The sequence below is a fragment of the Pelodiscus sinensis genome, chromosome 29, assembly GCF_052426305.1.
Source record: "Pelodiscus sinensis isolate ZL-2025 chromosome 29, ASM5242630v1, whole genome shotgun sequence".
Taxonomy (NCBI): Eukaryota; Metazoa; Chordata; order Testudines; family Trionychidae; genus Pelodiscus; species Pelodiscus sinensis.
Genome location: NC_143080.1, coordinates 6,965,999 through 6,980,403, shown reverse-complemented (window position 1 = coordinate 6,980,403; position 14,405 = coordinate 6,965,999). Strand labels below are relative to the sequence as shown.

The 14,405-nt window shown below is 48.9% G+C and overlaps 1 protein-coding gene across 6 annotated transcripts in view; it reads right to left on the bottom strand.

Annotated features, from left to right (window-relative positions):
* ATP6V0A1 (ATPase H+ transporting V0 subunit a1) overlaps nucleotides 1–8,112 on the bottom strand; it is a 53,217-nt gene extending 45,105 nt beyond the window's left edge. For 2 of the 6 annotated variants that reach the window (XM_006113124.5, XM_075911424.2), the window contains exons 1-5: nucleotides 4,519–4,725; nucleotides 2,455–2,614; nucleotides 2,069–2,147; nucleotides 1,576–1,673; nucleotides 840–968 (exon numbers count right to left, since the gene is read on the bottom strand). In XM_006113124.5, coding sequence (XP_006113186.1) covers nucleotides 840–968; nucleotides 1,576–1,673; nucleotides 2,069–2,147; nucleotides 2,455–2,571 — 423 coding nt within the window. In that variant the 5' untranslated portion in view covers nucleotides 2,572–2,614; nucleotides 4,519–4,725. Of the gene's footprint in view, nucleotides 1–839; nucleotides 969–1,575; nucleotides 1,674–2,068; nucleotides 2,148–2,454; nucleotides 2,615–2,919; nucleotides 3,977–4,518; nucleotides 4,731–8,091 lie in introns of those variants that run through there. The other 4 variants (XM_075911423.2, XM_025179732.3, XM_006113126.5 and 1 more) reach the window with 4 other exon arrangements.
* Between the last annotated feature and the right edge of the window lie 6,293 nt (nucleotides 8,113–14,405).

Here is a 14,405-nt window from a genome sequence, read left to right as displayed (position 1 = left end):
GACAGTCAACACTTGGAGAGAGATAATCATACAGCACTCAGCCCATTGGCTGATCACAGCCAGTAGCACCCAGTTATCAGCCATGATGCATGTGAGAGTCTGGGCAGGCTTACCTTAATGGTAACTCTTTTACTCATATAAAAACCATGCTTACATCAGAGAAGAATAGTTAAAATTTTCAGGAAGCCAACAATGCAGGATTATACTCTTTGTGCCTTCACAATCAGCAGAGCACAAAGCTCTTCAAGCACTCCATAGCCAACTCTCTGGGCTAGCATGGAATGCATCACATAGCATGCAAAGTATCTCCCTCCTCCTCCAAAAAAGGTATATGGCTAGTTTCCTCTTCCGAGTGCGTGCTAGATTGTAAGATTCTAGAGCTTGATCAAGAAGGCATTAACTTGGGATGTCATCTCTCATAACAGAGGATTTCTGGGATTTACTTATACACTTGTACCAAACAGAAAAATGCATATTGGAGGGGAAATGGTTCCCCCCTCCCTCACAGTGACGCTATAATTTACTGACCTGCTTAGATTTTTCAGAAGTTAGGGACAGAAATGATCAATTCAGAACCTGTCTCCACACAATTAGTCCTCTGTTTTTACTGGGAACATACGAAGTAAATATAAATAATCATAAAATGCAAAACTATGATTGGCTGTGTACGCATTGCATGAAATATGGGAAATGATTGAGAAAGTTTCTTAAACCAAAAAAAGTATAGAAATGAGTCATCCAAAACAGCAACTGAAAAGAACACTCTTGAGAATAAAAATGGCAATTTGTGACAATAAACCACTATCTGTTTCAGTGGTAAACCCCCCTGATATTCTGACCTCATCAAAAAACTGCTGAGTTTTGCGCAGTATAAATTTTAATTCTGTCAGCTCGAGGAAGTTTCTCTTCAGAGCTTCCTGGTTTGTGTTGATCTCTTTAAGCTCATTTTCAATTTTCTCAAAGTTTGCCTGGGGAAGAAAAGAAGAGGAAAAAAGGTAAAGTTCAACTAAAAATAAATGCTATTTAGCCCTAATTAAACACACAGTTTCAAATGCACTTTGCAAGATCTTTTCCCTAATTGCATTCAGGGTACCCAAAATTGCTAGATGCTATCTGCATCCTGTTTTCTTCTCAGTGCATCTTAAAACATTAGTACATTATAACAATGCTACTATATATAAGAATTTTTAACTAGATTCTGTATGGATCCAGGAAGCCTTCTTTAAAATCTTCCAACAGAGTATAAACTGGCACAACCCCAGCAATTTAGAGTTGTACTACTTTACATGGAGTTTTAAATTTGGTTCGTCATTTTTAAAATGAAGTATTAATTTGTATCTTATACATACATTGAAGTTACAGCAAACTATGCAAACCCCAAAATGTTTATGGGTCATATGCTGAGCTCATGCGAACTGGTGGAGCTACAATGAACACAACAGAAATTTGCTGAATTAAGTCAGCTGGGGATATGTTCTTACAACTAAATTCCAAAGAATTCAGTGATTGAGACTTGCTAGCACAAGTTGTGTTCGCTAGATTCAGATACTAGTTCAGCCTTAATGAAACACTTACCTCTAAATCAATCATGTCACGTGGGAAAGGCACTTCTGGGTTCTCACCAGTGTCCAAGATCGGGATGTTTGCTTTTTTAATTTCTTTCTCAACGAACCCTAAAGACAGAAAATGTTTCATAGTAAGAATCACCAGGAGAAACAAAAAGCTAGAAACTGCAACATCAGACTCTCTCCATCTTTGTATTCCCCATCAGCACACCTGACCAGCAGGTGCAAATCCTTCCCCCACAACCACACATCCCATACACAGCAGAATTACATCAGAATACAGTGCATGTAGATGCTTTAAAAAAATCCCAAAGTTATCTTCTCTATGTGAAACAATTTTTTCCAAAAGCAGCTGAGCCTCCTGTGATATCCATGTTACCTTACCACTAATACAACATGTTGCTCTGGCACATTATTTCAAAAGTTTAGGCTGCTTTCTTCCCTCAAAGCTAGTAGAGGTCATACAGAATTAGAGGCATGCATTTAAGTAAAGCAGGACATACTGAGTTTCCGGTCCATCTCTTCACACCTCCTGACTTCGTTAACAAATTTACGCTGGAACACATTCACATCGGGGTTCAACTGCAAACAGAAACACGTTTCCTTTGGCATGTTTAAATGTGAAGGAGCAGGATTACAAGTTTACCAGGATGGCAAGTAGGGGTCTTTTTGGGCAGGAGTAATGGTCGTTTTTAAAAGAACGATGCATGGAAAGTTGTGCAGCACAACCCGCTTTACTGATAATTAACAACTAGCTGGAATATAGGAGCCTGCTGCACATGTGCACACTGAGATAGCAAAGATTAATTATAACCCTTGACCAGACAAAGAGCAGCCAGGATCTTAACGCTCCAATGCATTTTACTGACACAAGAAAATAGCCACTTACATCACGAAACTGAACCTTTCCAAGCTCTCCTAGCTCGCTGACACAACAATACGCAGCTTCCGACTGGAGGAAAAGCTGGGCCAGGGTCATCTCCTCACTTCGGAAAAGCTCCCCCATGATGAAAGGAAAGGACAGTCAAACCAGAAGTGGAATTCTAACCCTAAAATAAAAAAGTTGTAGGGGTTAGAATGTACAGCAGAGTCTGAATCCCATGTTCTCCCCTGTACAATGTGCCTCCTATGATCAGAGGAAAAAATGGTAGAAAACACGAGTGGCAAATTCTATTTCCATGAAATAGCTCTATGCGCTTCATGTAAATATTTTGATTTAAAAATAGTGAGAGGAAGTGATGATTCTTTCATAAGATGATTGAGAGGTCAACAAGTTCTTCAGCACCTCCTGATGATTTCATAACTTTCTAGGCACACACACTTGGTTGAATCATCATGGATCTTACTCACTGACCCGTGGTACGAGGAAGGGGAAACCTGCCACATCACAGGCTCTGCAAAGCACCACAGACAGAATGTTTGTCACTCGTTCACTTTCTTCTTCAGCAATCTAAGAACTCTGTTTTTCCAGGGCTGTTCTTCTGCTCTAAGCTTTGCACTTAGCATGCTGCTCTCAGGCAAGCCAACTCACATGGCACCAAAAAGCCAGAGATTGCCTACTGAAGTGTCATCCAGGAAACAGCAGACTTTCAGCTGACAGCTTCCTTGAATTGGCAGGGAGGAGCCCTCCCATGAACAGAAGATAACACTGGAGTAGTTCTGAAAATGCAGCATATTGCATACTGAGTTACAGTGCAAAACAACCTTAAAGGCAAACAGATTTATTTGGGCATAAGCTTTCATGGGCAGAGACTCACTTTGTCAGATGCATTGTCATTGATACTCATTGCGGGCAGAAAACACATTATTTTGCTCTTCATTCAGCTGCTCTATTTTATAGTGATTTCCACCCTGCCCCCCGGTAAAACTAAAGGCTATCTAGAGGTCTGTCAAACTATCATAACAAGCAGGGTGATGGTTCACTCAAAACAGGTTTGAAAACAGAAGAAATGCCACACAAAAGAAGATGATGCTAAAGCAGATGGTGCTCTAAGTGGTCCTGAATTTTTGTTAGCTCAAACTACGTACGCCTAGTAGGCCAAAATCAAAACGAATGACACTTTATTTCAGTTCTATGTGCACGGATGTCTGCTTTCATAATGCTGAGTGGCATCAGCTGCTGGTATGACAGTGTCTCTCTTTATAGCCATCAGTGCTGTTTGTACCATTATCTAGGTCCAAATACTGCATGAACAGGAGCACGTAATTACAAATCCATCCACAAGCACTGCATTTCCATTTTGAAATCTACAGAACCAACCTTGAAACTGACTGGATGAATTATTTGCTGCTGGGTTCAAAGTATATTTTTTTAATGCAAAAATACCCCTTTCAACAGGCACGTGAACTCGAATAATAAAATACGTATTCCTGGCTCACTTGAATCAAAACCCAACCCCCCCAAAAAAAGCAATGGGGATGCATCAAAGGGAACAATGTGTTTAGCCACTCACACGAGCTGCGCCTTAGCCTCTGGTGGCCCTTTATAATGGGGGGGGGGGTGAAAAGCACAGTCGGAGCCTAGTGCTGCAGACTCACCACCCATGCCCGGCACAGCCCCCGTTTGCAGGGGGGGGGCAGCTAATCTGGAGCAGAGCTGGATTATGCACAGGAGCCCACACCAGCTGGACACAGAGCAATGAACCAGCCCCTCCCCTGGAAATCCTGGGGGGGGGGGGGGACTAAGGGCTGAGCTCCGCCCCACGCACCCCGCATAGACCCTCACAACCGGGCCCCCCCAGGGCCTTACGGGGAGGGGCCCCGCCTCTCCAGCGCCCTGAGCAACGGGGTGACCCAGCCTCGGCCCACAGCCCGGGGGGGGACCCGCCACCTCAGCCCTCCCCCCCGCGCCCTGCACAACGGGTGACCCCAGCCCCGCCCCCGGGTGACAGCCCCGCCCCCGCGGCTCGCTGCCACCTGCCGCAACGGAAACACCCCCCCCTTCCCCCGTTACCTGCAGCTACTCCAGCCCCTACGGCGGCCGCCGCAGTAGCAATAGCCGCCCGCCACGCCCCCTGACGTCACCGCGCACGCGAACGTCCGCCGCAGAGCCGGATCACGCCAGGGCGTCTCCTAGCGACGGGCCGGCGGCCATCTTGTTTCCCTTCGGCCGGCTGGTCCCCTCCTCCCGGAAGTGCGGAAGTGCCCGGAAAGGGTTGGGGGAGGCAGACCCTCCCCCCCTCGCATCGGCCGCTGTTCGCGGCTCGTGGGGTCACCCGGTGCTATGACCAGTACACCCGACGTCACAGCCTGATCCGATGACGTCATGTAACGCCCAGATGTTTGGGTGTAATATGGTGACCTCATGACAGCGCCCCTCTTGCACTTGAGTGTGTTGGACCCAAATGCCGTTGTGGCATCGCCTGCATTGGAGCATCACTATGTCGCACCGATCACCACACTGCTCCACCATGCAATGTGCACCAATCGCCGTGTCGCACCGATCACCACACTGCACCACCATGCCATGTGCACCAATCGCCGTGTCGCACCGATCACCACACTGCACCACCATGCCATGTGCACCAATCGCCGTGTCGCACCGATCACCACACTGCACCACCATGCCATGTGCACCAATCGCCGTGTCGCACCGATCACCACACTGCACCACTATAGAATGTGGCACCAATCGCCATGTCGCACCGATCACCACACTGCACCACCATGCAATGTGCACCAATCGCCATGTCGCACCGATCACCACACTGCACCACCATGCAATGTGCACCAATCACCACGTCGCACCGATCACCACACTGCACCACCATGCAATGTGCACCAATCACCATGTCGCACCGATCACCACACTGCACCACCATGCAATGTGGCACCAATCGCCACGTCGCACCGATCACCACACTGCACCACCATGCAATGTGGCACCAATCACCATGTCGCTCCGATCACCACACTGCACCACCATGCAATGTGCACCAATCACCACGTCGCACCGATCACCACACTGCACCACCATGCAATGTGCACCAATCACCATGTCGCACCGATCACCACACTGCACCACCATGCAATGTGGCACCAATCGCCACGTCGCACCGATCACCACACTGCACCACCATGCAATGTGGCACCAATCACCATGTCGCTCCGATCACCACACTGCACCACCATGCAATGTGGCACCAATCACCATGTCGCTCCGATCACCACACTGCACCACCATGCAATGTGGCACCGATCGCCATGTTGCACCGATCACCACACTGCACCACCATGCAATGTGCACCAATCACCACGTCGCACCGATCACCACACTGCACCACCATGCAATGTGCACCGATCACCACGTCGCACCGATCACCACACTGCACCACCATGCAATGTGGCACCAATCACCACGTCGCACCGATCACCACACTGCACCACCATGCAATGTGGCACCAATCGCCATGTCGCACCGATCACCACAATGCGCCACCATGCAATGTGCACCAATCACCATGTCGCACCGATCACCACACTGCACCACCATGCAATGTGGCACCAATCGCCACGTCGCACCAATCACCACACTGCACCACCATGCAATGTGGCACCAATCGCCATGTCGCACCGATCACCACACTGCACCACCATGCAATGTGGCACCAATCACCATGTCGCACCAATCACCACACTGCACCACCATGCAATGTGGCACCAATAGCCATGTTGCACCGATCACCACACTGCACCACCATGCAATGTGGCACCAATCGCCGTGTCACACCAATCACTACACTGCGCCACCATACAATGTGGCACCAATCGCCGTGTCGCACCGATCACCACACTGCGCCACCATACAATGTGGCACCAATCGCCATGTCCTACCGATCACCACATTGCTCCACCATACAATGTGGCACCAATCACCATGTTGCACCAATCACCACACTGCACCACCATACAATGTGGCACCAATCGCCGTGTCGCACCGATCACCACATCGCTCCACCATACAATGTGGCACCAATCGCCATGTCCTACCGATCACCACATTGCTCCACCATACAATGTGGCACCAATCACCATGTTGCACCAATCACCACCTTGCACCACCATACAATGTTGCACTTATCACCACCTTGCACCACCATAGAATGTCACACCAACGGGCCCGGCCTTTGGGCAAAGCGAGCGAGGGGGTTGCCTTGGGCCGCACGCATTCAGGGCCCCTCACTGCTCAAATCCCAGCCCCGCCCACCTGGCCACTTACTCACTGCCCTGACTGGGAGCCACACAGCTGTGCAGCTCAGCCAAATACAGTGTGCTGCGTTGGGTCCCGCAAACTCTGGCCAGGCCTACACACCAATCACCGTGTCGTACCAAGCACAATGTCGCATCAATCACCATCACAATCAACACCTGTGAGGAGAAAAAGGCACACCAAGCACTATCAACTCACTGGCATCCCTGAACCGTCTGCAGCTCTCTTCTCTCCCTGAATAACGTTGAGGGACCCATCAGCTGTTCTCCTCAAAGGCACTGTGGAGCCCATGGGTTGAAGGTCCTGAGCACCTTTCAAGGGGCAGTCACTAGTGGTCACTAGATCACGCCTTAGTATAGGGGTCTCCTTACTTTGACTTATTTGACATGGCCAGGTTTTATCAAGCTGGTTCTGGGCTTCAGTCCCACTAAATAAGTCAGTGTATCACTGTTTTCTTTGTTGTTTTACTTTCTTGTATGTTACCTCTCTACCCCGAATTCCCAGATTTTGTATCATTCCGTAATACACTGTATCTTGGTTTACTTTATGCACAGCTTCCTCTTTATTTAGGGATGGGAAGGGAGTTATAGAACACTGGGAAACCACAGGTGACAGACCCTGAATCAAAGGAAAGAGGCTGTGATTTTTGGCACAGAAAAATCAGTCAGACACCTCACATTCATATACCTTATTAACCTTTTAAAATTCTCTGAGCCATGAGTCATCTGTGGTGCCAAATGTACATTGGAGGAAAAGGAGACAGCCAAATGGAGTCAGGTGTCAATGGTAAAGCAATATGAAGTGAAAAAATCTGTGTACCTACTTGTATGTTGTGGATGGACCTTTTTATAAAGGAGGTATAAGTGACGTGCCAAAAGAGAAACTTTAACAAATGGCCCAATCTTTCTGAAAACTGGGTTTCGCTATTAAAGTTTCTCCTGAAGAGATTGTCAGATAGCCACATTTGGAGAGACAGACTCCAGAGCAGCTGCTGGCATCCCAAAGCAGCCCAGGCCTGTATATATTGCTAGTTGCTTACTGCAAAAGTGCCTAAAGTCCTTGCAGGGTGCCACGATAAAGGAACAAGGAAGAAATAAGGCCACAGAGGAAGAAATAAGGCAGTCATCCCTAGAAACCTTTCAGAAAGGACTGCCAAATGCCCCCAGGATCTCTCAGGACAACATGATATACATAAATAAAAGTTTCCACGTGCCCCCCCGCCTAACCCTACAAGGAAATGAAAAAAGGTACAGCTCTACATCTGTTTGCTGTACCTCTACCACTTCTCAATGGAGTAAAACAATGAAAAGTCAATACCTGAGGTTGGACTGATGCTTTCCTGAGGTTTCGTGTCCGTTGTTGAGCTGGTCCATGCTTGCGTGGTGGAACTGGCTAGACTGCTTTTGGAGTCTTGCACAGGTCACATGTGGTGACATAGCCGGATCCACCTCTGCCATGTTTGTCTCCTCCTCTTCCTCTTCTTACACCTCCTACTCACTGTTCATGACAGGTGTTTTTGGACTCTACCAAATATGGCATGCTATTTGTGGTAAAAAGGGCATGTACTCCCTCTGCCTCGAGCTTCCTGTAGTCAGCCGCTGGTCAGTTTCAGCAGCGGCTGACTTGGGGACGCCTGGGGCAGAGCAGCTGGGGTGCTGCTGGGTTGGTCCAGTAGCGCCGAGGAGCGGCGCTGCGGGACCAACCGGCAGCACCCCAGCTGCTCTACCACAGGCGTCCACGAGAAAAGCCTGGTCTGCTGGGGGTAGGGGGGCGCACCAGCTGCGTCCCTCCCCCCCCAGCAGACCAGGGAGACGCGGGCGTTGCGGTCCTGCCACCCGCGTCCTCCGCGGCTTTGATCCGCATCTCCCTGGTCTGCTGGGGGCCGCCCCCAGCAGACCAGGGAGACGCGGAGCAGCTTTTCTCGCCCCGGAGGGTGCGGGCGGCGGGACCGCGGCGCGTCTGGGCGGTCCTGCTGCCCGCGTCCTCCGGGGCGAGAAAAGCCCCATTCATAAGTACGGATCCGACATAAGTCGGATCCACGTAACCCAGGGACTGCCTGTATAGGCACCCAGCCTCACTCTTCTGTGGGCCTTAACATATTGTAACATAATTCCCTAACCAATTATATCCCATCACTTTCATTGATTTACACCGAGCAAAATTAATTATACAGCAGGCAAAAACAATTAAAAAACAGACCGAGATCATTCAGACAAAGAATAGGAAAGTGAAGCAAAATACAGGACTATGTAGCACTTTAAAGACTAACAAGATGGTTTATTAGATGATGAGCTTTCGTGGGCCAGACCCACTTCCTCAGATCAAATAGTGGAAGAAAATAGTTGGACCATAATCATAGAATGAGGATTTCACAACCCCAACTATTGATAAGGATTTTCTTGCCAGAGAAATGCTGTCAAACTCAGTTTTCTTTAACCATCCTGAGATCTGTTTCTTTATCTGGTGACATCAGGTGCCATTTGGACAGGGTCTTCTTCTTTATAGCCTGGTATGATACTATTTGAATGCGATTTTGATGGACTATGGGTATGTAACTTCTTGCTTTTCAGCTAATGGCTGTTCCTCTTTCAATCTGCAGACAAACGCTTTAGGTCTTCCAAAATGGCGACAGGCCAAGGCCTTATCATTACACAGCTTTTAATATCCACGTCAGTTTTCTTAAGATACACTTTCAGTGTATCTTTCTTTGTAGCGTTTCCTCTGACCATCATAGAATCAAGGCGATCAACTTCCTCCATTCAGTCCCCTCTTCTAGCTGCTTCGCACCACCAGCCAAGGGGTCAGGACTCCTTTCAATTTTATGATGAACTAGAACAGGGGTGGGCAAATTCCGGCCTGTGGGCAGGCAATCGCAGTTCTCATTGGCCATAGATCACCGTCTCACAGGTCCAATTTGCTGTGAACGGCCATCTGCAACCAATGAGAGCAGTGATCGCCTGATACCTGTGGAGGTGCAGGTAAATATAGGGGCAGTGGCCCTCAGCATTAATTACTGCACCAGAATACACCTAGGAGACAAAGCACTGAAGCAACTAAGAATGGAAAATCCAGACCAGGGTAAACAATTTTATTTATTTTGGCTTGTATTTTGTCTTTTGACCTTTTTTTTAAGGCTAATTGCTGCAGTTTCATGACCCAGTTGAAGAAAATTGATGTTGCCCACGACCCAACATAATTTGACTAGAGTGTGGGCTTCAGGGTGAGGCTGAGGATGAAAACTTTGGGATGTAGGGGGCAGCTCTGGCTTTAGAGATGGGGGATCAGGGCTGGGGCAGGAGGGGTTTACCTTGAAGCAACTCTCAGCCAGCAGTGCAGTGGGGGTGCTAAGGCAGCATCCTGCCTCTCCTGGCATCATAGACCAGGCTGCATCCCAGAAGCAGCCAGCAGCAAGTTCCCAGCCAAGGGGAGTGTGGTGTTATTGCACCTCTCTGGGGTGCAGTGCTCCTCTTCTGATTTTTCAGAAATAGCTCTTTTGTGAAATTGCCCAACTGGGTTGTGCACAGCAAAGTGGAGCTGTACATCTCCCTTTGCGGCCTCCCTAGCTCAGCCGTGGGGAGACAAGTGGCTATTACTTAGATCATGGTCATGCTAAGGAGCCTTAGTCGTGGCCCAGGATCACAGTGTGCTAAGAGCTGGACAAACACAGCACAAAAAGCCCATCCCGCCCCAGTCTACATGTGAAATAGGAGCCAAGAGATGGCTGCAGACAGACAGATGGGAGAGCCAAAGGAAACTGCAATATTGGCAGCATGGTAGGCCGTGGTCTCAGCCCACCAGCAGCCTAACCTAACTATACAGCACACGTGAGTGATACTGAGGCCTCGGAAAAAAGTCAGGATCATTACACCAGCAAGGCTCTTGTTTTCCTTTCTACCAGGGTCTCGGAGGGTATGTCTAGGGGAGGGTATGTCTCTGAGGGTATGTCTCTGAGAGGAGCCATGTAGATGAGTTTACTAGACATAGGGAAATGAAGCGGCGATTTAAATAATCGCCGTTTCATTTACATAAAAATGGCCGCTGCGCTGTGCCGATCAGCTGTTTGGCAGCACAGCAGGGCAGTCTGGACGCGCCGCGGTCAACAAGGGAAGCCTTTGTTGATCGCTCTGATAAACCTCATTCCACAAGGCATAACGAAGCGGTCGACAAAGGCTTCCGTTGTCGACTGTGGAGCGTCCAGACTGCCCCGCTGTGCTGATCCAGACTGCCCCGCAAACAGCTGATCGGCACAGCGTGGCGGCCATTTTGATGTAAATGAAGCGGCGATTATTTAAATCACCGCTTCATTTCCCTATGTCTAGTAAACTCATCTACATGGGTCCGTCGACGGAGCCATGTAGTCTAGACATACCCTGATGGTCCCACCAGTTGCCCTGGGAAGATAGGAGAGCTGGAATGGCCCAGTTTGTTTAAAAACTGAGCTCAGTGCCATTGAAATGCACCACACTGACGGCCACCCAGGAGACAGGACTGCACATTTCTATGGAACAGAGACACAAGCAGCTGCAGAAGAAGTCTATGTCCTTCCCCTTCCTGCCTTCCAATTTACCTCCTCCCTCTCCCCTCCCCTTGATCTAGACCCTGTCATGGAGATGAAGGGTTATTCTTCACTGCTCACTCAGTCTTTGGCATTGTAATTTCAACTACCAGCAAGAGGGATAAATGTGCCAATTGCAACAGGGTTTTTTGCAGTCTTTACAAAGACGCTAACTCCAGTGCTGTATAAAATTAACAGCTGGGCTACAGCACAGTGGTGGGCAGCCTACGGAGTGCATAAGGCACATAAGGTTTCTATGTGTGGCCCACAAGACTTTTGTTTACTTTTGCCCATGTGCAGGGTTGCCAGATTCTGCTGGTTTCTATCTGCATCGGGTTTTCCCGACTGGTGTTACTAAAACGACTTGCACATAACGTCAGGGCTTGTGAAGTGAGGGGCGTGCTGATTGCACACAACACTGGTTGGGAGAGCTCTCTCTGCGACCAATCAAAGCGCTGCTACAGTTCAATGGGCACACCCCGCAAATTCTAGGTATGCAAGTGCAGTGAGCAAAACTGCCTTATCCGGGGAGACTTTCTTGGTTATGCCAATCTTGCGGCCCACTTAGATGAAGGAGGCCACTTATATGGCCCACTCGCCGGCCTAGGTTGTCCGTTGCTGCTGTAGAGCAAATCAGTCAAATCCAGTGAGATGTGGAAACGTCAAAGAACAAATTCTGACTGTAGCACAACCAGATCAGTGATGTAGTTGAGTTAAAATGTCGAGGATTCAGCATTCAGGACCAAAAGGGGAAGACGTGGGTTGCCACCTATTGGGCCATCCTGGTATGTCCCTCTGAGAGGAAGCAAGGCCGTGTGCCAATAAATCTTCACATCGGTAATCATCGCATTTCTACTCAAAGGGGCATGACAGCGCCATGCAGAACGAGATTAGAACAGCCCACTTAGCCTGGTTTAGAAAAAAATATTGACCCAGACCTTTATCTTTCCGAGAGCCTTCCACCCAGCTTTACAAGTTCAACCCCCTGCAAGTTTGGAATAGTTGTTCCCTGTATTGCAGACAGGGAAACTGAGGCGTGAAGAGGCACAATCACTTGCCCAAAGTCACACCGTGAGTTAATAGCAGAACTAGAAAGAGGACAAACATCTGCTGACTTCCTGTGCTGTGTGTTAACCACTGTGCCATGCATCCTAGAGCGTGGCTCAGAAACTGATCTTGTGAATAATAGCCGCAGTGTGGTGTGGCCAAAATTACTGTTGTGTGTCTGTGCACGTGTGCATGCAGCACTGACTCATCAGCTGCAAATACTGGAAAGGAAGATGGGTTTGTTTTTTTTTTTTAATCCTTTGGGGTGGGGAGGAAGAAGCCAATTCCCTGGGAAACACTGGACTATTTTTAACTAAGTGTGATGTGGACTTCCAATGGGGCCCCCAAATCTAAATGAAGACCCTGTTGTGAGTCCTGCAGCATTAACAAACAAGCCTGTCCCACGACCGAGAACAGTGGGAAGTGCCGACTGTTGCCGTAGATAATCTAGTGGCTGACGGGCGCCCCAGCTTGGTTACAAAGCAACTATGACTGTAGTAAGCGGGGCTTGAGTCCCTCTGACTGGAACACTGAGGGGCCCATCTTGTTTGCCAGCCGGTGGCCAGGGAGGAGGCTGGTGTACCCAGCTGCAGGATCCCCTCTCCTGAGACAATTCTGATAATCCAAGACCCTCGATGAGATACCAGCTGTGATCCTCAGGGTCTCGGAGCGGCAGCTCTTCCAACCTAACACAGCTCTCCCTGATCAAGCACTGCATCTGCAGGTCACTTTCCTTTGACTGAGCCAATAGGGCCCAAGAGAGAGCTGGTCTTAGCTGAGAGTCAGCCATGCACCTTCGCATCAGGCCTCCTGGCTAGTAACAGAGCTGCTTCCACCAAGCTCTCAAGCATTCTAGCCAAGTGATTTTTCAGGGGATCCTATAAAAGCCAAGGTAATAAACAGGAGGAGGGCTTTTGATTAATATTTAACTGGATAGCTCCTCAGGACAGGGGCTGCTCTTCCTCTATCTCAGCCGTTTCCGGGGCAATGGGGACCCATTTTGACAATTCAGGAAGACTTGGTGACCCAAGGCAATTCAAAACATGTGTGACTGGCTCCTTACGAGCCACCTGGGGAGACATCTGGCGACCCTTTTGAAATGTAATTGCGACCCATATTTGGGTCCCGACCCATAGGGTACGTCTAAACTACATGCCTCTGTCGGCAGAGGCATGTAGATTTGTTTTTTTGGCAAAGGCAAATGAAGCCGCGATTTAAATGATCGCGGCTTCATTTACATTTACATGGCTGCCGCACTGAGCCGACAAACAGCTGATCAGCTGTTTGTCGGCTCGCGCGCTAGTCTGGACGTTCCCCCTGTCGACATCAAAGCCCTTTGTCGGCTGCCCCGGTAAACCTCATTCCACGAGGAATAACAGGGCTGCCGACAAAGGGCTTTGATGTTGACAGGGGGAACGTCCAGACTAGCGCGCAAGCCAACAAACAGCTGATCAGCTGTTTGTCGGCTCAGCGCGGCAGCCATGTAAATGTAAATGAAGCCGCGATCATTTAAATCGCGGCTTCATTTGCCTTTGCCTATGTGTCTAATCTACATGCCTCTGCCGACAGAGGCATGTAGTTAAGACACAGCCATAGGTTGGGAACCCCTGTTCTATCTTCAGCACAGTAAGGAGTATGATCCCCCTGCCATGCAATTAATCATCACCACTGATAATCAGCCCTCTGTTCCCTTTGGGCAGTGCTTTCGGCACTTGTACCCTGGCACGTGCTGAGAGCACGTACTCAGATTCTGTTGACGGACAGGGGACTGACTGCAGAGCTGAGCCGGCTGTTCTCCGGTGGGAGGGTGTGGTCATTTTGCTGCTTGCTATTGGGTTTATAGTCACTCCTTGATTCAAATCTACAAACAGGTATGAGAAGAACACAGCAGTAACACGCCAACTCCTATCTCATGTATGTACTTGCATGTGTGTGTCCACATGCATGTAAATATACAGTCAGGAGTGTGCAATTCAGTCTCATGAATGATCCAAAAGGGACATGCCATGAATAGTCATGAGGGAGTGTA